We start from the raw sequence: 26,443 nt of genomic DNA, 5'->3' as shown, positions 1-26,443 counted from the left end.
TGACTCAAATTTTTCCATACTTTAAAAGTAAAATCTTTACTCACCACTGTAGAAAGCTTCACCTTCAGCTTATCCTTGGAACAGTTGGTCCCTGTCATCAGAACGTCTCAGTACGTCTGGCACTTGTGGTCCTTCTGTGTTTCCTCACAGGCTTTCCTCACACAGGCTTCCGTATCATATAACACGTACAACAGTCATCTGTATCTCACCAATATAAGTTCTTTTTCGAAGTCTTCCTGAAGCTTGCAATTCATACAACTTGCAAAATACTCCTCTCTTCCCCCTTAATTGTAAGTGAACGGAACGAGAAAAACAGGAAAAAAAACGACCGTGCTGGCTCGCCACTGTTAAATAGCCATGAAGTAACGGAGGAAGGCTGGCTCGCCACTGTTAAATATCTTGTATTTGCCGGTGAGACTTGTGTCCACTGTTAAATATCCGGACCTGGCCTTGTCCACGATAGGAAGAAGTCAGCTTGTTATAAATCAGTGTAGAGGTTTATTAATATCTTGAAGGAAAACACAGGAACAGGGAAAATGTCCAAATAACACAAATATCAGTCAATTGTCAATAGCTTACATCTTCAGAGAAGTTAAATCATCTGGATATCTTGTAGTTACAGCTTGGTTCATGCTTGTCATCTGGTTGGTGGACTTGGGCTGGTTACGACGTCCATGGATGTCCATCTGCCTGGACCACCCACCCTGGTGTTCCCAAAGACAGACCTCCTGGTCTTCCCCTGGTCTTCCCAAAGACAGACCCAGACATGTGTATTTCTTACTCATTTATATTCATGAGTGGGTGTTACCTTCCATCTTGTAGCTATGTAAGGAGATTTCTAAAATGGTCTACTCTAACCGCACCCATGCACCCAAAATATAAGACTATGATGTCAGTAGAGTGTTAACCCCATGTCTGCTAGAGAATATTGTAAATATATAATATTTAACAAGTGTGTGATGCTGAAAACTGTGTTACTAGTCTGTACTTCCCAAACTTCCCAAGTGTGTGCTAAACGCTCCAGAGCGAGATTTCGGCAGCTGTAAAACACCTTCATCTAATTAAATAAAAAAACCTCCAGCTCGGATACAGCTGTCAAAACGTGTTAAATAAGATTTATTATATCACTTCAATAAGACATAGCAAAAAAACAGCAGCGTATGACTGAGAGTAATTACCGGAGCAATCAATTATACTAATTACATGGAAATCCACCGCACAAATCTGAGCCGGAATGGAATTCACTTTATCTATGGATGCTCTTTGTAGCCCGTCAGCAAATCCTTGGCTATGAGAACTGAATGTCACTTTTTTAAATTATTTTTAGGCGTAGTGATCCTTCACCTCTAAGGTAACCGCTGCCAGGATCAGAATAATTTATTCTCTCAATATCCAATATATTAGATTTACCCTAAATAACCCGGGAGACGGAAAGACGACGTCTGCTGTATAAGTCTCTGTTATATACAGATGTAGCAGAACTTGTCGTGGTTCTTTGGTAATGGAACAGTCTGACATTATGTATGACATATAGAGAATATTTTTGAGGCCATGTAATATTTTTCTAGAACATTATACACGTATACAAGTGAATGAATGGCTTGGTACCATCACCACTTCATTTTTTGATGAACTGCCCAGTATATATGACACTATTTCCTAAGTATCTAGATGGTCCTTCTTGTGTCGACCTCACAATTGCCAAAATCCTGTAACGCCATGTTCTGGATAGATCGGCAGTCACTGGATACCACCATAACTGGTGTTCAGATGTTGACGTAGCGTCTAATCCTCCTGTAAAACAGAAAAATACTCTTCCAGTTGGTCCTTCAAATGAGATTGTGAATACAGTAGAGGGGCGAGGACCATCCAGAACGTTACCTCAATGCTCTTATGTATCCAGTCTAGAAAGGATACAATGTTAGTATATACACCCGGGCGGTTGGGTTCGGCACATCCCATTCCCCAGCTCACCACTCCAACCAGACGCCAGGTGTAGTCAGTCTGACAAACCAAAGGCCCGCCGCTGTCACCCTATAGGAACAAGGCCAGAGAAAGGGAGGTGAGTAATGTCCTTCACGATACTATAATGCTTATTTATGGTAGAAAAATTTTAATAGTTATTACTAGAGATGAGCGAACAGTGTTCTATCGAACTCATGTTCGATCGGATATTAGGCTGTTCGGCATGTTCGAATCGAATCGAACACCGCGTGGTAAAGTGCGCCATTACTCGATTCCCCTCCCACCTTCCCTGGCGCCTTTTTTGCTCCAATAACAGCGCTGGGTAGGTGGGACAGGAACTACGACACCGGTGACGTTGAAAAAAGTAGGCAAAACCCATTGGCTGCCGAAAACATGTGACCTCTAATTTAAAAGAACAGCGACGCCCAGCTTCGCGTCATTCTGAGCTTGCAATTCACCGAGGACGGAGGTTTCCGTCCAGCTAGCTAGGGCTTAGATTCTGGGTAGGCAGGGACAGGCTAGGATAGGAAGGAGAAGACAACCAACAGCTCTTGTAAGAGCTAAATTCCAGGGAGAAGCTTGTCAGTGTAACGTGGCACTGACGGGCTCAATCGCCGCAACCCAGCTTTCCCAGGATCCTGAATGGAATACACTGTCAGTGTATTCCCGTATACCCGATATATACCCCGATACCCGTTCCAACGGTGTGCCCCCCCACCTTCACCCCAGAAATACCCTGCAAGTCCCCTAGCAATAGAATTGGGGCTATATACACCCACTATTTTTACTACTGCCATATAGTGCCATTGTCTGACTGGGAATTCAAAGAATATATTGGGAATACAAATACCCTCATTTCTTGCTACTGCCATATAGTGCCAGTTTCTGACTGGTAATTCAAAGAATATATTGGGGTTACGTGCACCCACAATTTTTACTACTGGTATACAGTGCCATTGTCTGACTGGGAATTCAAAGAATATATTGGGAATACAAATACCCTCATTTCTTGCTACTGCCATATAGTGCCAGTGTCTGACTGGGAATTCAAAGAATATATTGGGGTTACGTGCACCCACAATTTTTACTACTGGTATACAGTGCCATTGTCTGACTGGGAATTCAAAGAGTATATTGGGAATACAAATACCCTCATTTCTTGCTACTGCCATATAGTGCCAGTTTCTGACTGGGAATTCAAAGAATATATTGGGGTTACGTGCACCCACAATTTTTACTACTGGTATACAGTGCCATTGTCTGACTGGGAATTCAAAGAATATATTGGGGTTATAAATACCCTCATTTCTTGCTACTGCCATATAGTGCCAGTTTCTGACTGGTAATTCAAAGAATATATTGGGGTTACGTGCACCCACAATTTTTACTACTGGTATACAGTGCCATTGTCTGACTGGGAATTCAAAGAGTATATTGGGAATACAAATACCCTCATTTCTTGCTACTGCCATATAGTGCCAGTGTCTGACTGGGAATTCAAAGAATATATTGGGGTTACGTGCACCCACAATTTTTACTACTGGTATACAGTGCCATTGTCTGACTGGGAATTCAAAGAGTATATTGGGAATACAAATACCCTCATTTCTTGCTACTGCCATATAGTGCCAGTTTCTGACTGGGAATTCAAAGAATATATTGGGGTTACGTGCACCCACAATTTTTACTACTGGTATACAGTGCCATTGTCTGACTGGGAATTCAAAGAATATATTGGGGTTATAAATACCCTCATTTCTTGCTACTGCCATATAGTGCCAGTTTCTGACTGGTAATTCAAAGAATATATTGGGGTTACGTGCACCCACAATTTTTACTACTGGTATACAGTGCCATTGTCTGACTGGGAATTCAAAGAGTATATTGGGAATACAAATACCCTCATTTCTTGCTACTGCCATATAGTGCCAGTGTCTGACTGGGAATTCAAAGAATATATTGGGGTTACGTGCACCCACAATTTTTACTACTGGTATACAGTGCCATTGTCTGACTGGGAATTCAAAGAGTATATTGGGAATACAAATACCCTCATTTCTTGCTACTGCCATATAGTGCCAGTTTCTGACTGGGAATTCAAAGAATATATTGGGGTTACGTGCACCCACAATTTTTACTACTGGTATACAGTGCCATTGTCTGACTGGGAATTCAAAGAGTATATTGGGAATACAAATACCCTCATTTCTTGCTACTGCCATATAGTGCCAGTTTCTGACTGGGAATTCAAAGAATATATTGGGGTTACGTGCACCCACAATTTTTACTACTGGTATACAGTGCCATTGTCTGACTGGGAATTCAAAGAATATATTGGGGTTATAAATACCCTCATTTCTTGCTACTGCCATATAGTGCCAGTTTCTGACTGGTAATTCAAAGAATATATTGGGGTTACGTGCACCCACAATTTTTACTACTGGTATACAGTGCCATTGTCTGACTGGGAATTCAAAGAGTATATTGGGAATACAAATACCCTCATTTCTTGCTACTGCCATATAGTGCCAGTGTCTGACTGGGAATTCAAAGAATATATTGGGGTTACGTGCACCCACAATTTTTACTACTGGTATACAGTGCCATTGTCTGACTGGGAATTCAAAGAGTATATTGGGAATACAAATACCCTCATTTCTTGCTACTGCCATATAGTGCCAGTGTCTGACTGGGAATTCAAAGAATATATTGGGGTTACGTGCACCCACAATTTTTACTACTGGTATACAGTGCCATTGTCTGACTGGGAATTCAAAGAGTATATTGGGAATACAAATACCCTCATTTCTTGCTACTGCCATATAGTGCCAGTTTCTGACTGGGAATTCAAAGAATATATTGGGGTTACGTGCACCCACAATTTTTACTACTGGTATACAGTGCCATTGTCTGACTGGGAATTCAAAGAGTATATTGGGAATACAAATACCCTCATTTCTTGCTACTGCCATATAGTGCCAGTGTCTGACTGGGAATTCAAAGAATATATTGGGGTTACGTGCACCCACAATTTTTACTACTGGTATACAGTGCCATTGTCTGACTGGGAATTCAAAGAGTATATTGGGAATACAAATACCCTCATTTCTTGCTACTGCCATATAGTGCCAGTTTCTGACTGGGAATTCAAAGAATATATTGGGGTTACGTGCACCCACAATTTTTACTACTGGTATACAGTGCCAATTTCTAACTAGGAATTCAAAATGCGCAAGGCTCCCGGAAAGGGACGTGGACGAGGCCGTGGGCGAGGTCGGGGGAATGGTTCTGGGGAGCAAGGTAGCAGTGAAGCCACAGGGCGTCCCGTGCCTACTCCTGTGGGGCAGCAAGCATTGCGCCACTCCACAGTGCCAGGGTTGCTTGCCACATTAACTAAACTGCAGGGTACAAACCTTAGTAGGCCCGAGAACCAGGAACAGGTCTTGCAATGGCTGTCAGAGAACGCTTACAGCACATTGTCCAGCAGCCAGTCAGACTCTGCCTCCTCTCCTCCTATTACCCAACAGTCTTGTCTTCCTTCCTCCCAAAATTCCGAAGCTTTACAGAACAATAACCCAAACTGTCCCTGCTCCCCAGAGCTGTTCTCCGCTCCTTTCATTGTCCCTCAACCTGCCTCTCCACGTCACGATTCCACGAACCTAACAGAGGAGCATCTGTATCCAGATGCTCAAACACTAGAGTCTCCTCCATCTCCGTTCGATTTGGTGGTGGATGACCAGCAACCCACCCTCATCGACGATGATGTGACGCAGTTGCCGTCAGGGCATCCAGTTGACCGGCGCATTGTGCGGGAGGAGGAGATGAGACAGGAGTTGGAAGAGGAAGTGGTGGATGATGAGGACACTGACCCGACCTGGACAGGGGGGATGTCAAGCGGGGAAAGTAGTGTGGATGTTGAGGCAGGTGCAGCACCAAAAAGGGTAGCTAGAGGCAGAGGCAGAGGTCAGCAGCTTAGGCGAAGCCAGGCCACACCCGGAATCTCCCAAGATGTTCCAGTTCGTACCCAGCCCCGAAAAACTCCCACCTCGAGGGCACGTTTCTCGAAGGTGTGGAGTTTTTTCAAGGAATGCGCCGAGGACAGATATAGTGTTGTCTGCACAATTTGCCTCTCGAAATTGATTAGGGGCTCTGAGAAGAGCAACCTGTCCACCACTTCAATGCGCCGTCATTTGGAATCCAAGCACTGGAATCAGTGGCAGGCAGCAACGGCAGGACAAAGGCCGACTGCCGTTCACGCCACTGCCACTGCCTCTGCCTCTGCCTCTGCCACTGCCACTGCTGACTGTGCTGGCGATGCACTCCAGAGGACGAGCCAGGACACCACTTCATCTGCCTCCGCCACTTTGTTGACTTCTACCTCATCCTCCCCTGGTCCTGTCTTATCTCCTTCTCCTGCACCATCAAAGGCACCATCAGGCGTTTCTTTACAACAACCCACCATCTCTCAGACATTGGAGCGGCGGCAGAAATACACTGCTAACCACCCACACGCGCAAGCCTTGAACGCCAACATCGCTAAACTGCTGGCCCAGGAGATGTTGGCGTTCCGGCTTGTTGAAACTCCCGCCTTCCTGGACCTGATGGCAACTGCGGCACCTCGCTATGCCGTCCCTAGCCGTCACTACTTCTCCCGGTGTGCCGTCCCCGCCTTGCACCAGCACGTGTCACTCAACATCAGGCGGGCCCTTAGTTCCGCGCTTTGCACAAAGGTCCACTTGACCACCGACGCGTGGACAAGTGCATGCGGACAGGGACGCTACATTTCACTGACGGCACACTGGGTGAATGTAGTTGAGGCTGGGACTGCTTCCCAAACTGGCCCGGTGTACCTCGTCTCCCCGCCTAACATTCCTGGCAGGGACACGAGAAGAACACCCCCCTCCTCCTCCTCCTCCTCTACCGCCTCCTCCTCCGCCACCGCCTCCTCCTCCGCCACCGCCTCCTCCTCCGCTGTTAGATTGACCCCAGCTACGAGTTGGAAACGTTGCAGCACTGGCGTTGGTAGACGTCAGCAGGCTGTGCTGAAGCTGATCAGCTTGGGGGACAGACAGCACACTGCCTCCGAGGTGAGGGATGCCCTCCTCGATGAGACGGCAATATGGTTTGAGCCGCTGCACCTGGGCCCAGGCATGGTCGTTTGTGATAACGGCCGGAACCTGGTAGCAGCTCTGGAGCTTGCCGGACTCCAACATGTTCCATGCCTGGCCCACGTCTTCAACCTAGTGGTGCAACGTTTCCTAAAGAGCTACCCCAATGTTCCAGAGCTACTGGTGAAAGTGCGGCGCATGTGCGCCCACTTTCGCAAGTCGACAGTAGCCGCTGCTAGCTTAAAATCTCTCCAGCAACGCCTGCATGTGCCACAACACCGGCTTTTGTGCGACGTCCCCACACGCTGGAACTCAACGTTTCAGATGTTGAATAGAGTGGTTGAGCAGCAGAGACCTTTGATGGAATACCAGCTACAAAACCCTAGGGTGCCACAAAGTCAGCTGCCTCAGTTTCACATCCATGAGTGGCCATGGATGAGAGACCTTTGTGACATCCTACGGGTCTTTGAGGAGTCCACAAGGAGGGTGAGCTCTGAGGATGCGATGGTGAGCCTTACAATCCCGCTCTTGTGTGTTCTGAGAGAATCCCTGATTGACATCAGGGATAACTCAGATCACACAGAGGAGTTAGGGATAGCATCCGATCCGTCACAGCTGGAGAGTAGGTCCACACATCTGTCCGCTTCACTGCGTTTAATGGAGGAGGAGGAGGAGGAGGAGGAGGAAGAAGAGTTGTCCGATGATGTGATGGTGATACAGGAGGCTTCCGGGCAACTTCGAATCGTCCCATTGTTGCAGCGCGGATGGGTAGACATGGAGGATGAGGAGGAAATGGAGATTGAACTTTCCGGTGGGGCCAGAGGAGTCATGCCAACTAACACTGTGGCAGACATGGCTGAGTTCATGTTGGGGTGCTTTACAACCGACAAGCGTATTGTCAAAATCATGGAGGACAACCAGTACTGGATCTTTGCTATCCTTGACCCCCGGTATAAAAACAACATCTCGTCTTTTATTCCGGTAGAGGGGAGGGCCAATCGCATCAATGCTTGCCACAGGCAATTGGTGCAGAATATGATGGAGATGTTTCCAGCATGTGACGTTGGCGGCAGGGAGGGCAGTTCCTCCAGTAGGCAACCAAGTTCTCACCGGTCCACACAAACGAGGGGCACACTGTCTAAGGTCTGGGACACCTTGATGGCACCCCCTCGCCAAAGTGCCGCCACGGAGGGTCCTAGTGTCACCAGGCGTGAGAAGTATAGGCGCATGTTGCGGGAATACCTTTCCGACCACAGCCCTGTCCTCTCCGACCCCTCTGCGCCCTACACGTATTGGGTGTCGAAGTTGGACCTGTGGCTTGAACTTGCCCTATATGCCTTGGAGGTGCTGTCCTGTCCTGCCGCCAGCGTCCTATCTGAGAGGGTGTTCAGTGCAGCCGGTGGCATCATCACTGACAAGCGCACCCGTCTGTCAGCTGAGAGTGCCGACCGGCTCACTTTGATAAAAATGAACCACCACTGGGTAGAGCCGTCATTTTTGTGCCCACCTGTGTAAAGCACCCCAACATGAAACTCCATGTCTGTACTCAACCTCTCCAATTCCTCCGCATCCTCATACTCATCCACCATAAGCGTTGCACAATTCTGCTAATACTAGGCTCCCTCCACCCTGATTTCCCCCAACTCTGCTGGTTAGAGGCTCCCTCCACCATGAATTTGCCCAAACTGGGCTGTTTAGAGGCTCCCTCCACCATGAATTGGTCCAAACTGGGGTGGTTAGAGGCTCCCTCCACCATGAATTGGTCCAAACTGGGGTGGTTAGAGGCTCCCTCCACCATTAATTGGTCCAAACTGGGCTGGTTAGAGGCTCCCTCCACAATTAATTGGTCCAAACTGGGCTAATTAGAGGCTCCCTCCACCATGAATTGGTCCAAACTGGGTTTTTTAGAGGCTCCCTCCACCATTAATTGGTCCAAACTGGGCTGGTTAGAGGCTCCCTCCACAATTAATTGGTCCAAACTGGGCTAATTAGAGGCTCCCTCCACCATGAATTGGTCCAAACTGGGTTTTTTAGAGGCTCCCTCCACCATTAATTGGTCCAAACTGGGCTGGTTAGAGGCTCCCTCCACAATTAATTGGTCCAAACTGGGCTAATTAGAGGCTCCCTCCACCATGAATTGGTCCAAACTGGGCTGGTTAGAGGCTCCCTCCACAATTAATTGGTCCAAACTGGGCTAATTAGAGGCTCCCTCCACCATTAATTGGTCCAAACTGGGCTGGTTAGAGGCTCCCTCCACCATTAATTGGTCCAAACTGGGCTGGTTAGAGGCTCCCTCCACCATGAATTTGCCCAAACTGGGGTGGTTAGAGGCTCCCTCCACCATTAATTGGTCCAAACTGGGCTGGTTAGAGGCTCCCTCCACAATTAATTGGTCCAAACTGGGCTAATTAGAGGCTCCCTCCACCATGAATTGGTCCAAACTGGGTTTTTTAGAGGCTCCCTCCACCATGAATTTGCCCAAACTGGGCTGTTTAGAGGCTCCCTCCACCATGAATTGGTCCAAACTGGGCTGGTTAGAGGCTCCCTCCACCATGAATTTCCCAAAACTTGGCTGTTTAGAGGCTCCCTCCACCATTAATTGGTCCAAACTGGGCTGGTTAGAGGCTCCCTCCACCATTAATTGGTCCAAACTGGGCTGGTTAGAGGCTCCCTCCACCATTAATTGGTCCAAACTGGGCTGGTTAGAGGCTCCCTCCACCATTAATTGGTCCAAACTGGGCTGTTTAGAGGCTCCCTCCACCATTAATTGGTCCAAACTGGGCTGGTTAGAGGCTCCCTCCACCATGAATTTGCCCAAACTGGGCTGTTTAGAGGCTCCCTCCACCATGAATTGGTCCAAACTGGGCTGGTTAGAGGCTCCCTCCACCATGAATTTCCCAAAACTTGGCTGTTTAGAGGCTCCCTCCACCATTAATTGGTCCAAACTGGGCTGGTTAGAGGCTCCCTCCACCATGAATTGGTCCAAACTGGGGTTTTTAGAGGCTCCCTCCACCATGAATTGGTCCAAACTGGGGTTTTTAGAGTCTCCCTCCACCATGAATTGGTCCAAACTGGGGTTTTTAGAGTCTCCCTCCACCATGAATTGGTCCAAACTGGGGTTTTTAGAGGCTCCCTCCACCATGAATTTGCCCAAACTCTGCTGGTTAGAGGCTCAATCCACCCTGATTTTCAAAACAAATGTTGGTGCCAACCTCAACTTACTACAAGGGCCAAATTCACTGCTGGTGACAAGCTCTCCTCACTGCAAGTGCCAAATACACATGTTTCAAGGTGTTTTCCTACTGTCAGAGAGGTGGTATTGAGTGTGTAAAGTGTGTAGTTGTTAGGCTGTGATGTTGGGGTAATAGAGGGTCTTTGGTGTGTTAGATGCCCCCAGACATGCTTCCCCTGCTGTCCCAGTGTCATTCCAGAGGTGTTGGCATCATTTCCTGGGGTGTCATAGTGGACTTGGTGACCCTCCAGACACGGATTTGGGTTTCCCCCTTAACGAGTATCTGTTCCCCATAGACTATAATGGGGTTCGAAACCCGTTCGAACACACGAACATTGAGCGGCTGTTCGAATCGAATTTCGAACCTCGAACATTTTAGTGTTCGCTCATCTCTAGTTATTACATTTCGCTCTAAGGGTAAGTTCACACGGAGTTTTTTGGTCGGGATTTTGAGGCCGTATTCATTGGGCCTAATCTAGAGCGGAGTGCCGCTGGATGCCGGGGCAGTGCTCCAGCTTTCAGTTGCAGCTACTCAGCTTTTGGATCGGAACCTGAGGCGGCCTGCGTCTCGGGTTCCGAACCAAAAACCCCCACGTGAGCATACCCTGACTCAGGATCATTTGGGATTGGGTAGGATCGGAGATTCACATCTGCAAATCTCTAGTGAATTTGTAGCAAAGTCTGCATGTGTTTTATATATATATACTGTATATGTATATATATATATATATATATATATATATATGTAACATGTAATGGATGGGTAAGCAGTACAAAATGAGTCCATACCTGACAAGCATCAACTTTTCCATCAATGTAGCCAGCACAAAGCATTCTGGGAGTAATTTCACCATCATATATGCAGGAACTATTGCATTTCTTAGTACTAATAAGAGGTACCATGGCTTCCTTCAGACTTCGAGGCATGTGTGCTAAAGAAAAGAGATACTTATGAACCTTATGAATATTTTAAAGCCTTAAGGTCGGGGTCCCAAATGGCGTAAACAAATCCCATCCGCACATCAGAGAAAAATACCCACAGTGGAAATGCCATGAGTTCCAAAATCGTTGCGTTTTTAGGACTCATAGCATGTCAAGTATACCTATGGTTTCCCTATACGTATAATTGAAGAAGGAGGTCTGCAGAGGAAAACTGTGGACTTTGTCTGCAAATTGCTGCGGGAAAAACTGTAATGTATTGCCGCTGCGGTTTTTACCCGAAGCGCTTTTTTGCTGCGGCCTGCTACGTGGGGCCTTAGACTAGAGGGACCAGAACTCAGCCCTGCAGATAGAAAGGTTGCAGAATCAAATGTTCTTTTCCCCGTAACCAGCAGAACGTCTTGCAACATGGGACCTGCAAGCTAGAGCAGCCAAGTGAATCCACAACAAAGCCAAGCAAGGAACTTATTTCGTCAGCTTCCTAAAATGGTCTCTGCCTCCGATTGAGTATAATGAGGGACAGATGCAGGCTGGAATTTGCACCTAGTGCATGAGGACTAGCTGCCATGATTCACCCATAGATGAGATTTTCTGTCTCTCTTTCTCATTTAGAATTGTGGAGAACATATTGAGAAATATCGTGTATTGATGTAAAGAAAGCACTTGGGGTGAGATAGAAACTTACTATTTAGCTTCATCTATGCTAGGGTCTCTCAATCTAACCTAGCTATTGCTCACTTTCTTTCACTCCTGACCCCATAGATATCTATATAATCTGATATTATTAGGGTCTGTGGGTTGTGGAGCCTCTGTGTTCCCAAACTGGTTTGACTTTGAACCACCTCTAAGGGCATTGTTTAAGCAGACTCACTGATTTTCACTCTTTAACCCCCTGTGCAAGAATCCGGGCTATGTTGGGCTGTGCAGGGATCTGGGTCCCGGTGTTGGTAGCAGCTGACCAGCAGCTCAGGGGCTTTGTTGCAATGCACCAAGGGATCAGGCAAATGCCGAGTCTATATACAGGTCATACAGTAGGCTCAAGACTAGCTAAGAACCTAGCTCAGGCTTCTAGATGGTAAAGCAGACCTTGTACTACTAATTTATACAAAGTTTGTCTTAAAGTTAGTGACCCCTTACATTAAAACTTTGACTGTTGCATAACCACTTATCAGTATTTTCTGCTGACGGGATCCCTGCAGTGAAACCTGAGATTTTAGATTTTTTTTGTAGAGTCAGGTTTTAATAGACATTGCTGTATTCATTATCCGGGATTATTTGGAATATTATAAAGGCAAATAAAATAACTTGACAACTCTTGTTTAATTGGGCATTAAAGTCTACAGGAGAGACTCCATGCTGGGGCGTTCAATATTCTTCTGCACATCTGTAACCTGGAAACTAGCAGTAGTTTGTGTTTCGGACTGCCAAAGCGTACGGTAATAAAACGAAACTGTATATTACATAATCCTCTCTGAACACACTGTTATTTTAGCATAGCTTTATATTAGTTCTGTTTGTTCTATACTTGCCACACTGGTCCAAAATTCTAAAAGTTAGTCTGAAAATTCATATACGACAGTATGAACATGGATCAGGTTTTTCACAGTGACCACCTATTGGTTGGGCTAAATTGTGGCAAAAGATTATGCAAAAATTAGGTGCAAAATTTAGTATTTTATACCATGCCTTTCCATATATGCCATGCCCCTCTGTCAAAATGGAACCAAAACAATATGCAACATTAAATAATAGATATGGTGTCCTAAGAAGAATGCAGCCCAAAGAATGTAGTATGCAGCCATAGGTACTCTGTGTACCACCATATAGTCTCCATATTAAAGGATTATCTTATCTTATCTTATACATGCAATAGTCCATGGTCATAAAGTGGAGTGGAGCCAGATGCTGCAACAATACAGAATATGCAGATGTCCTTCATTACCTCAACACATCCCAAGTGAGTCTTAAGATGATCAGCTTTTCAAAACAACATGATTTTGTGATATTCTGTCACAAGTTGTTTATCATGCATGTGATTATATGCGGCCACCCAGTGGTTATGTTGTGAGTTGCCGCCTGTCAAAGGTTTGGCTAATGTGCCCGAATATTGTATTGAACTTGTTTTAATGAGAAATTGTTGTCCTTAGCCAATTTAAAGCTAAAGTAAGAGTAACCATATCTACAATGTTCTTCTATGGCCGTGTTTCTCAGATCCAGTCATTGAGTACTCACAGTAAGTTTTCTTTATTGGATATTCCAATGCTATGACTTGTGAGGGTACTTGAGGACGGGATGGTAGATGAATATATAATTGTAAGAAAAGATTTACTACAACAAGTAATTTATCCATGTAAACCTCCACTTCTTGTGGGCTTAGGAGTCCAGTAGGCGGTCCGACTCTGTCGTTCTTTCCAGGTATGGGTGTGTAGGCAGAAATAGCTGCTGATCATCAAGAAGAATCTCACATTGGAATCTAAGACCAGAATAGGTTTGGGACCACCAACATCACTCTATGGACCAGAGGTTTAGTGTCCTAAACTTACCTATAGTGAGTCTTTCAGCCCAAGATTGTTTAAAAAACATCCTTACCCATACTTACCGAGAGATGAATCTGTTGTTCTCACCTGACTCATCCCTGGACCTCCTGATACATGTATAGTTCTATAATGAGCCCAGGAACTGCACCTTGGCTTGAAGAGGTTTTCCAGGCAAAAAAATTATTATTATTTTTTTTTTTTAAAAAAAAGGTTTGTTAGTGTTATTAATGGGTTAAAATTGCACCCATATACTCTTAGCAGTGTTGTGAGTGATTTCTAGGTGTCTGGGGTATCTTCTGCATTTGTTTACTTGGTGTTAGCTTCCTACTATGTAACTTCCTTTGTAACTCCCTGTCAATGCTCCCCTTCCTCTCTCACTGCGTTACACCCCCCTCCCTGTCTCCCTAGCTAAACTACACTAAGCTATCCCCCTCCCTGTCTCCCTAGCTACGCTAAGATAGGCTATCCTGTTGACTGCTAGCCCTTCTCAAGTAACTACGCCCACTCCCCCATCCCATAGCATCATACTTACCTAGCTTCTGATCTGAGAGACGGCTCCTCCTCTTCACTGTGCGCAGGATGGAGATGCTGCGTACAGTTTGAAAGTACCTGTGAGGCCTGCACAGTAGATATGGAGTGCCACCTCTAATGTGCATGTCTTGTAGTCACCTCCAAATTGTGCAGGTGCTTCAGGAGAGGAGGAGCCGTCCCGGACACAGGAAGACATGTAAGTATTAACGGGGAAGGGAAGAGAGTACTGGTGATGTCCCATTTTGGAAGCGGTGAAACGAAACGTCACCAGATTATCAGAAAGTGTCTCTGGGGTGGTCTCATGACCGCCCCAGGGACATGTTTCCATGTTTCATGACAAGTATCAGAGGGTTTTCTTTGTTTTATTTTTACAGCTTACCATAGGTAGGTTTGGAGTTTTGAACCATACTAAATATTGCTAGTTATTCTATATAGCACCACATATTAGGAAGCAGTGTACATAGAATGCACCTATGTATGACTAATACTGGCCGAGAATTTTTTTTTATCTTTGTACCGTATTATCCAGTGGATATGAAATGTAAAGATTGAGAGTCCTCAGTAGTTGATACCTTTATTAATGGCTAACAAAAATGATGAGATATTGCAAGCTTTCGAGACTACTCAGGTCTCTTCATCAGGCATGCCTAATACCATTCCTGATGAAGAGAACTGAGTAGTCTTGAAAGCTTGCAATCTGTCATCATTTTTGTTAGCCATTAAAAAGGCGTCAACTAGTGTTGAGCGATCGTGTTCGGAAAAGATCAGATTTTGATCGTCGATCGAGAAAATTTCACGATCACCATCGGAATTCCGACATGATCTTTTTAGGTGGGATCGAGATCGGTGATTATTTCCCACAATGCTTTGCTAATGGCCAAGCATTGTGGGAAAAGCTAACAATGTTAGCCTTCACACTGAGTATACGCTCCGCTCATTCTGAATGGAGTGTATACTTAGTGTGAAGGCTCCGCTGCGGTTCCAAAGGAATGAATGGAAGCAGCCGGAACACAGCCTTAACCCCCTGCGCGCTGGCTGCGTCCATTCATTCTAATGGGAGACTAGCTAACATCTCTAGTAGCTACTCACCTGCAGAGATGGCTGGTCCGGTGCCCGGTATTCTCGTTCTTCTTCGCCTCGCTGCCCTCGCCACCCAGGTTAGTGTTTAAAGAGCTAGGAAGAAGGCGGGGCTTGTGGTTTAGGAGAGAGTGTGGACGGGTACAGGGCGGGGAGACGTGACGTCTCCCCTCCCAGTACCTGCCCACACTCTCCTAACTCGCCCACACTCTCCTAACCTGGGAGGCAGGGGGCAGCAAGGCAAAGAAGAACGAGAACACCAGGCACCGGACCAGCCATCTCTGCAGGTAAGTGGACACCAGGGGGGACTAAGTAGCCAGAGGATTAAAAAAAATCTTCTGGCTACTTAGTGATTAAAAAAATCACTACACAGCGTGGATTCTAACAATTAAAGCGTTCAATTGTTAGATTCCATGCTGTATAGTGAATAGGATTGTTTTTAAAATCCGATCTCCAGTTAGTAAAAAAAAAAATCACATTGACTTGCATTGGGATCGGAATTGGGATCGAAATCGGGTTCGAATGAAAAATGATCGTAAATCGGATTTCAAAATCGATCCAGAAAAGTGAAGATCGGCTCAACCCTAGTGTCAACTACTGAGCACTCTATATTAATACTGGCCGCAGAGAGCTTTGTAACTGCAGACTTTAGATATACAGAAGCGTCCATAGAACTTGCAGAAGGTTATCATCAATCGCTGTAGATTACTCATAAGTAATATGGTTTCCGCACTTCTTACTTTCTCCGCAGTTACTGGTGGTGTTTCATCTTGAGTTCTCTTCTCTTATAGCTTTGAGGATATCACAGAGTTAGAGCTTTGAATCTTTCAGCATGTATTCAATAGAGAGAGGGCTTTGATTATCTCACATACCCGGGGAGGACTCACTTCATTCATAAAACCTATAAAGGTCACGGACGAAGCATCTGTTCTACTATATGATACTGATAATGAATATGACATCTGTCCCACTGTCACTGTGCATACCATGCTGGGTACAAGTAATTGCATCCTTCAATGTTTTCTAATGTTAACCCTTTAAGGATGCTGTTCAGTTTGATATTGACACTTAAAGGGATTCTATGGAATTCTATGGAAGATCTGTTGGGACCCAGGACCTCATTGGATCACACCATTTTTTTGTAGTTTTGCCTCCCATACAAATTTGAATAAAAAATGATCAAAACATCAGAAATACCCAAAATAGTATAAGAAAAAGTACATTTGCTCCCTGCAAATAAAATGCATTCTGAAGCCCCATATACGGAAATATAAAAAGTTGCAATCGTCAGAATATGGTGACTCCAAGAAATAATTTTTTTTTTCTGGAGTTCTGGATTTTTTTATGGTGTTAAAACGTAACAAAAACTATATAAATTTGGTATTACCGTAATTTTGCCAACACACAGAATACAAGTAGCATGTTATTTTGGCTGCACAGTGAATGCTGCAGAGAGGAAGCCTGTAAGGCGGGGGCCCCACGGGTCAGAAACGCCGCAATTTGCCTGCTGTGGATTCACTGCGTTTTACAGTAATTGCAAATTAGATGGGATTCTTGCGAATCCCATGCCCACATTGCAGTATCCACGGTTTTCGAAATCGCTGCCTGTCAATTATATCTAAGAAATACTGGCGGCTTTCCCGTAGATATAATGGTAACAGAAAGTCCACGGAGGAAAACTCAGTAAACTTTCGGTTTAAAGTGCTGCGGGAAAAACCGCGATCATCCCGTGGGGCCTTAGCCTTAAGAAAGTCATGCCAACGCAATTTCCTCTAATTCTACCCCATTCTGAATTTATTTTCAGTGTTCCAGTACATTGTATGGAATATTACACGGTAGCATTACAAAGAAAAGTTTGTCCCACAATGGATAAGCAGTAGAGATGAGTGAACAGTGAAATATTCGATATTCGTTTCGACTCAATATTCGACTACTCGAATCGAATATCGAATCCTATTATAGTCTGTGGGGGAAAAATGCTCGTTTCAGGGGTAGGCAACGTTCGATCAAATTGAACTTACCAAGTCCATGAGTGAGGGTCGGGCTGGATCCTCCGAGAAGTCTTCTCTGTGCAGCGTCCCTGCGGCGTCTTCCGGCTCTTCATTCACTCTGCCAGGCATCGGCCGACTGCGCATGCTCGCATTACAAGAAAATGGCCATTTACAGTCAAAGCCAGGCTCGGACTGGCCCACCGGTGCACCGGGGAATCCCCTGGTGGGCCCCCGAGCCCTGACTTAAAGTTTTGATTTTTACCAATGCAGATGCATTGGTCGGGGCCCGATCGGGATGGCCAGGGGCCCCAACCGGGCACCTGGCCAATGCATCTGCCTCCACACACAGGGGCCCCCATTAGCTGATGCTGAAGAAGTACACATCGGAGGACAACGTGTCTTTCTTCAGCATCAGCTAATGGCTTCTCCCTTCACTTACCTGCAGCTGCTGTCCTGTGAGATCTCCCCTGCTGCACGCACTTCCTCCCCCTCCCCCTCCTCCTCACACTGAGTCCTGTTACATCGCAGCGTGTGGGGGGAGGACAGGAGCCGACTGCTGCTGGAATAGGTGAGTAAACTCTTTGTAAAATCTGTATGTTTAATATGTATATATGTGTACATTTGTGTAAAGTATGTGACTTGTATACTGTGTGAGTACTGTATATTTGTATACAGGTATGTGTGAGTATATACTGTATGCTATAATAATGTGTATGTATATATGTGTGTGTGTGTATATATAGTATTCATACAAGTGTATATATATGACTTATATGGTATATGAATGTATATAAATGTATATGTGCTATAGTATTGTATGTGTATATTGTATTGTATATGTGTGAGTATATATGGTATATGTTTAAGGCCTGGTTCACATCTGCGTTCGGTGATCTGTTTGGGGAGTCTGCATGGGAACCCCCTCCCCCTTCCCCCCGAACGGATTACCAAACGCATTAGCAAGCGGTGTGCAGTGAAAGTACGCGGACCGCATAGACTATAATGGGGTCCGTGTGCTTTCCACGCGGTGTCCGCATGCTTTCCACGCGGTGTCCGCATGCTTTCCACGCGGTGTCCGCATGAGTCATGTGGACAGGAAAGTAGATTGTGAAGTACTTTTCTGTCCGCATGTTGTATGCAGACACCGCACGGAAAGCACATGGACCCCATTATAGTCTATGTGTGCTTTCACTGCATACCACTTGCTAATGCGTTCGGTAGTCTGTTTGGGAGGGTCCCCATGCGGACTCCCCGAATGCATTACTGAACGCAGATGTGAACCAGGCCTGAGTGTGTAGGTATATAGTGAGTGCAATCCCATCCACACATTGCAGAAAAACACACACGGCGGACACACTGCAATTTCCAAAACTGTTGCGGTTTTGGAAATTGCAGCATGTCACTTATATCTTCAGAAACACCTGCAGTTTCACTATAGGTATAAGGCTAAGTTCACACGGGGTTTTTTGGTCCGGAACCTGAGGCAGAGGCCGCCTCAGGTTCCGGACCAAAAATCGGGTAGCCGCGACTGGATGCACCGGCATCCAGTCACGCACTCTGCTCCAGATTAGGCCCAATAAATGGGCCTAGATGGGAGGAGGGAGTGTCTTCAGGCTGAATCGCGAGGCGAAACGACCTGAAGAATGAGCACCTCGCTTCTTTTTCTGGGAGCTGGAACAAACCGGCTCCCGGAAAAAAAAAGAAATGACCGGCTCCCATTGATTTCAATGGGAGCCATCTTTTTGGTCAGGATTTTGAGGCAGATACGGCCTCAAAATCCTGACCAAAAATCCCTGCGTGAACGTACCCTAAAGGAAACAAAGTCCTCAGAGGAAACCTCTGCGGAGTTTCTGCAATAAGCGCTGCAGGAAAAACTGATGTGTTGCCGCCGGGGTTTTTCCCGCAGCGCTTTTTGCTTTGTCTTGCTACATGGGGCTTTAGGCTGACGCTAGGTTCACACTAGCGTTCGGCAGTCCGTTCTCAGCTTTCCGTCTTCTGCATGTAGAAGACAGAAAGCTGTCAGACCGGGTGCGGCGGTGTGCGTTTTATGCTCTCCGCCGCAAAACCGTTTAACCGCTAAGGACAGATGAGTATTCTTTTTTTATTTGTTTTTTATTTTACACCTCCCTCCCACCACATGAGTTGCTCCAATTCCTGGACAACCCCTTTAAAGGATTTATCCATCTTTCTAATATTGATGGTCTGTCCTTAGGATAGGCCATCAATATTACATCTGTGATGATACAACAGCCAGGACCTCTGCAGATCAGCTTTTCCAGGACACTTCAGCTACGGGTAATGGTAACATTTCTAGGAGCCATGCTGTTCACTTGCCATACAGGCTGTAGCAGTAGGTATATGTAGTGCGCATGGTATAGTGCGTGAGTAGCATGGCTCCCAACATGTTATTACCTTTAACCGCCCTGTCTCGGTACCGCTGATCTGCAGGGTCCTGGCGGTGGGCCCCTAGAAACAATTCCACTAGTGGGCCCTAGACATCCCAGTCCGACCCTGGTCAAAGCGGCCATTTTCTTGTAGCGCGGGTATGTGCAGTCGGCTCTGCCCAGGCCTGATGCCTGGCAGAGTGAATTCAGAGCCGGAAGACGCCGCGGGGATGCTGCACGGAGAAGACTTCTCAGAAGATCCAGCCCGACCCTCACTCGTGGACTTGGTAAGTATAATTTGATCGAATGTTGCCTACCCCTGAAACGAGCATTTTTCCCCCATAGAGTATAATAGGGTTCGATTCGAGTAGTCGAATATTGAGGGAACACTTGAAACGAATATCGAATCTCGAACATTTTACTATTCGCTCATCTCTAATTCTAATTCTAGAAGTCTGCATTATGAAGTATAAATTACATGTTAACTTTTGTTCTGCAGGTCCTACATTTATATAATGTTTTAATCTCCTACTATTTTTGCAATAAATAACTAATAACTAATTTGTCCAAAAAATATTTTTAGTGCCTCCGTATTCTGAGAGTCATAACTTTTTTAAAAACTTTCTATTGACAGAGAAGTGTAAGGGCTTGGTTTTTGTGGGATGAGCTGTAGTTTGGACTAGTTTGTTCATGTATTCCTATTCTATGATTCCTACTTGCTAACTTTCCAAATTTCTAAGTGGCGATATGTAGGTCAAAATGGAGGGGAGTATGGAGTAGGATCTGACTACAATGGGTTTGTTTGCAGTCTGTAACTATGGAGACATAGAAGTCTGGGTTATAGCTGTAGATACATAACGATAGGCAAGTTGTAATAAAAAATACATGCAAAATTCTTTTCATGAATTCCCTTTTGCATGCTGCTTTATTTTCTGGTACAGTTTCGAGGTAGATTTAGGTCAATATGTGGCATTTCTATTCTGTTTTCTTCTAGTTGAAGTAAAACATGTTCCATAGTGGGAATACTTACTGTTGTCAGGATGAGTATGTCCCCAGCCCGAAACCCAGCACTCCGAGCCCGCAGGGAGATCTTGCTCATATTGTGGTAGACACACAGGGCGAATGCTATCTAAGAGAAATCATGTTAATGAAATTACAAGTCTTACATAAATGGAGAGAAAAGGAAACACAAGTAACGATATACTGAAAAATAGATACAGAATACATAGAATACATTAATACTGTTGTATACTATAGATGACATGAAATTAAGCCTATGCATACCTGAGTTGCCTTTCATAGAGGCTATATATATATATATATATATATATATATATATATATATATATATATAGTTTAATTCTGTTTTGCACTATTAGTAAATTAGCTGGCAAGTGTCTTCTGGTTGTCACCTTGCTAGGTATCCAGGTTGTTCATCAGTAATTCAGCAGTGATCCCTTTCTTGTCATTGAAATTCTCCATTATGTATTCTGGATCAAGCACATTAACAGTGAATTTTGTAGTGAACTTCTGTGGGCAAAAATCTCAGCAATGTACTGTGCAAGCATTGTTCTCTGCCTCGCTCTTCCAGGTATATTCCACATTGACATGGCAGAGAGCAGTGCATGCAAAGTACTAATCACTGTGTGTGGGCGGGGTAATCAAGGCTGTCGCAATCAATCACAGTGTGTGGGTGGGGTAATCAGGACTGTCACTGTCAATCACTATGTGTGGGTGGGGTAATCAGGACTGTCACTGTCAATCACTATGTGTGGGCGGGGTAATCAGGACTGTCACTGTCAATCATTGTGTGTGTGTGGGCGGGGTATTCAAGGCTGTCACAATCAATCACTGTGTGTGGGTGGGGTAATCAGGGCTGTCACTGTCAATCACTATGTGTGGGTGGGGTAATCAGGGCTGTCACTGTCAATCACTATGTGTGGGTGGGGTAATCAGGATAGTCACTGTCAATCACTTTGCGTGTAGGTGGGGTAATCAGGACTCTCACTGTCAATCACTGTGTGTGGGCGGGGTAATCAGGACTCTCACTGTCAATCACTGTGTGTGTGGGTGGGGTAATCAGGGCTGTCACTGTCAATTACTGTGTGTGGGTGGGATTAATCAGGGTTGTCACTGTCAATCACTGTGTGTGTGGGTGGGGTAATCAGGGCTGTCACTGTCAATTACTGTGTGTGGGTGGGATTAATCAGGGTTGTCACTGTCAATCACTGTGTGTGGGCGGGGTAATCAGGACTCTCACTGTCAATCACTATGTGTGGGCGAGGTAATCAGGACTGTCACTGTCAATCACTGTGTGTGCGGGGATTAATCAGGGCTGTCACTGTCAATCATTGTGTGTGGGCGGGGTAATCAGGACTCTTTTTTTAGGAATTCTGTCAGAATAAAAATCCCAGCTGTTCACTCATGAGAGGCAACAACCTCAAAATAGCTGTCTGTGGATGGAGCCATCTTCCTTTTGGAGGAGTTACTCTGCCTTGACTATTATTCCCAGATTTTGTCCTTAGGTATCTAAATCATGCATTAATCTATTGGGTGCTACCTTCCAAAAGGTAGAGCTAGATGCAAGTTCCTTTTTTTCACCAATGAAGTCTTAATTTGCATATTCCTTATCCAATTCTTAGTAGGTCATGCCACAGTCTCTGTACTGTCTCTCCCTATTTGGAGACATTGACCCCTCTGCCTCGGTTTATACTGTCTAATATTAAAACCATAGCCATGAAAAGAAGAAGAATGCAAAGACTTGCTAAAACAGACAAGTCAGGAGAGCTGATGGATTCTCTTTAAATATGAAATACTGGGTCATGGCCATATCAATCCTATCACACACCAACTGAAGGAAGAAATCAACAGTTGACTATCCTGGATGAACCACTATGTGAACCCTTATGTAGACACCCATGGCCATCCTAGTAAACTTGTGAAGTGAGAAGGAAAGAGTCTGCATCCTTCACCCATCTGGTTAGTAAATAATATAACAAAAAATCAACCTGAATAGTTCAAAGGCTTCTCCAGTTTCATGAGTGCGATGTCATAGTCGTGAGTCCTGTCATGATACTTCTGGTGGTAAATGATCTTCTCCACTTGTGAGGAAGATGCTTGTTGTCTTATGGAAGAGTGACTGACCATGCCTGAAAGGACGGACCAGCTGGACAACTGAGGAGACCTGTAACTTAATAGGATCACCCATCAATGTTGCATAAAAATATACAAAAATGTATTTGTGGTTCTATTTATTATTAGAGATGAGTGAACACCAATCGAATACCACGAGGCAAACGCACTAAGAATAATATATACATAAAGTTGCATGTATGTGTATATGTGTGTATGTGTGTATCCATTGATTATACATATTCCTAATACAGATGTAGCATTTGTTGCCATGACTGGCTTATTGCATTAACCTAACATGGTGACGTCCTGTGTTGTGTCACAGAAAATATCACAACGCGTTACAGACCAATGTCTCTAAGTAAAATAGTTATAAGCAGTGACACAATTCCACCAACAGATGGCACATCAATCAAATGCTGTAGATGACTACAAGGAAGATCAGAACAGGCGTTTGATCCAGTACAATCATATTATACATTATATTACCATTGTCAGTGCAGGGGCTGCTTTAGTTCCGGTTTCCAGATATTTAACTAATAAAACTAGCCATATTGGGGGATTCATCGGAAACTAATCGCACAAGTTTCAGATTCACTGAAACCTGAGACTTTTGGGAAATTCTGCACAAATTCACCGATCCTTAGGGATTTTAGATGGACATTTTCTGAATGTTTTGACATTCATGGTTGGTCTGTGAAGGTTATTGTCTTGGTCAGCTATTCAACAGATCTCGGCCATCTGTCACACATATGTGTCATGAAATGGTGCTGATGGTCAACAGAAAATGGGCTAAATTGGACTTTTCAACCATTCAAAATGTCTCATCTATGGGCATCTTAAGCCAAATTCAGATAACAGTGTTTTCTCAAGACCTACTTGTGCACACAGTGTGCTGCGGTTATGATCCATTGTTGCGCTATGATGGAGCCACCACAGACATGCTTGTTGTGTAGATATAAGCTCACTTGCCAAGGCCATCGCCCCAAAGCCACGTCATGACCTCCAATTATTCTAGAAGATTTGGTTCGCGCTCCACATTCTGCAGAGACAAGGGTAAAATTGTACACTGTCATTTGTTGTGTATTTAAAGGGACCCTGAAACAGAGACTGTGGTGGATCTAGACTCATTGAACAGTCAGCAAGTAAGCAGAACTTGGCTTTTACAGTATTCTCAGTCTATTTTTTTTTTAATAATTATCAATCGGATATACTATCTAACTATAAGGAAGTGATAGAGAAGTTCAATTTGGAAGTTCTCTAAATAAGTTGATCACAGGGTATCAGCTACTAGAACCTCCATTGATCAGCCATAATCTGAAGGGAATTCCAGTGGCAAGTATTCCACTTTCCTGTAACACTACCACAGGACAAATGAAGAATTACGTTGCTAATAATCAACTTTAAGCTATGTTCACATCTGTGTTGGATGTCTATGCAGCACAGATCCATCAGAAATCCTGGACGAAAAAGTCCTACAAAGGAAATTTACAGGGACAAAGAGTGGACACCAGTGGTACCCATCAGACTACATTATAGCTCATGGGATCCATTTGTGTCCATCCTTGGACAAAGCATTTTTTCCGTTCTTCTGATCCTGCGATGACCCAGAAGAAAGGTCTTCTATATGGAGATGTGATCATAGCTCATGGACCATCTACATAACCAAAGTAAGGTTAAACTAGTTGAACACATAATGTATAATGATACAATTTGTTTTATCTAAGCTTAAAGGGGTTGTCCCAAGGATCCTATCTATACTGCTTGTTAATGTGGATTTAAGACTTTTCCTAAATACACTGCTTCAGAAAAACTGCTTTGTTTGTCCATTATCTTAATTTTTTTCACTTCATTGTTGACACTGTGTTTCTATGGCCCTTAGGATTATCTGCTCAAATGTCAAGTGACGTAGCTGCCTGCTCTGGGGGGAGGGTCTAAGTGCATGGGAGTGAGCCTGTGTCTGTAGTTGTTCCTGTGTCTACACCACACATGTGACCTAGCTTCCTGCTCTCAGATAAAGGAGGGGGGAAATGAGTGCTGCTTTCTTATATGAAACAGTCAAAATCCTAGTGGGCTAAAGGACCTGGTCCCTCTGCTTACTAGGATTTAGCCGACTCTATATAGAACAAGCTAAATCCAAGTGTTATAGGACCTTTAATGACATCACAGGCCCTTCAGTCGTCCCATAGGATCACTGTATGTGGTGGGTGGAGCTAAATGCTAATTTGGAGGCGGAGCTAAACTAGAGGTAGTTGGACAGTATGACTTTGCATATGAGACCCCGCCCACCAATTGACATTGAAAACCAGGTGCAGCAGCGAAGATTGGTGAGCAAGGGACATGGGAATACCCCTTCAAATGCATTTAAACACACTGAAACCTTTTATTATGAGTAGCTGTGTCATGTGACCAGCAGTATGACCAGCAGCTAGAGCTTGCTTTATAATGTACATCAGTCTATCAAGTGTGACTGACTTCCTGTGAACTACACAATTATATTATTATCTATCAAATCCCTCTTGGCACCATTTGGACATCTTAACTACCCATGAATCTCTGTCCTCCTTGTCCTTCTGTATACTACCTTATGTACAAATGGATTCTGAAGTTATCATTTCCTCCTTACGCGAGGGAGCTGGAGTGCCATAATGTAATCTATGGATCTATACAATGATTAGCTGTCAAGTTATAAAGTTCCCTAACCCCATTGGCTATTTATACCATCTGTGTGTGCTTTGTGCAGAATCTCCGGTGTATTTCTATGAGATACAGCTGAAAACTGCTATACACTGCCCCCTGCTTGCAAGAACACTCAGGGAGAAACCTGTAGATGTGTTCATTGTTAACTTAGTCTTAGTCTTGGTTAGTCTTAGTCTTGCACATACATGTATTTCTGCAAGCCCCATATGAATGAACCAGGCATTTCCAAAACAAAGCTTCCACATATGGGCTTACCCCAGTACAAGTGGACCAATCTGTGTTCAAGAAATCCAGCCACAAACACAATACGCCTAATACAATGGGTTTCAAGTTTACATCTCACCTGAGCATTTCAGGGCAACAATACGTCCAGAAAGACATCCACGTCTGCAAAGTGAAATGTGGAAATGTTAGATCGCAGAAATTTCAGCACCATTGAGATGAATGGAAAATTACAAAGAGGCAATTAAAATAAATAAATAAATCTTCCCCTCCTAAGTCGGAGGCCCCACGTTGCGCAAACGCAGTGTTTTTGTTGCAGTTTTTGCTGTGATTTTTGAACCAAAATCAAGAATGGCTACAAAAGAAATGGGAAATATATAGGAAGTTCTTATATGTCTGCAAGATCATATAAGATATGTCTGCTCAATCCACTCCTGTCTTTGGCTCAAAGAACTGCAGCATAATTTGCAACATGTCGCTTTAGACTTATGGGGACAATAAGAAGAGAATTCATGTTGTGAGACGTTTCATAGTGTTATGTCTTTGTTGTTACTTCTAGAAATGTCTCTCTTATTTGTTGAAACATACTGGCACAGCTAAAACTCTTTGACTTGCTAGACATATA

At 44.6% G+C, this 26,443-nt stretch overlaps 1 protein-coding gene across 1 annotated transcript in view; it reads right to left on the bottom strand.

Moving 5' to 3' along the window:
- Positions 1-1,785: 1,785 nt before the first annotated feature.
- Positions 1,786-26,443, bottom strand: part of TMPRSS5 (transmembrane serine protease 5) — a 43,804-nt gene continuing 19,146 nt past the window's right edge. Inside the window, exons 6-11 of the mRNA XM_075278999.1 lie at positions 25,940-25,983; positions 23,776-23,938; positions 22,773-22,954; positions 20,795-20,893; positions 11,095-11,237; positions 1,786-2,034 (exon numbers count right to left, since the gene is read on the bottom strand). Of these exons, the coding sequence (XP_075135100.1) occupies positions 1,786-2,034; positions 11,095-11,237; positions 20,795-20,893; positions 22,773-22,954; positions 23,776-23,938; positions 25,940-25,983 (880 nt within the window). The remainder of the gene's footprint in view (positions 2,035-11,094; positions 11,238-20,794; positions 20,894-22,772; positions 22,955-23,775; positions 23,939-25,939; positions 25,984-26,443) is intronic.

Source organism: Leptodactylus fuscus, chromosome 6 (assembly GCF_031893055.1).
Source record: "Leptodactylus fuscus isolate aLepFus1 chromosome 6, aLepFus1.hap2, whole genome shotgun sequence".
Lineage (NCBI taxonomy): Eukaryota > Metazoa > Chordata > Amphibia > Anura > Leptodactylidae > Leptodactylus > Leptodactylus fuscus.
This window is presented reverse-complemented; position numbering and strand designations above follow the sequence as displayed.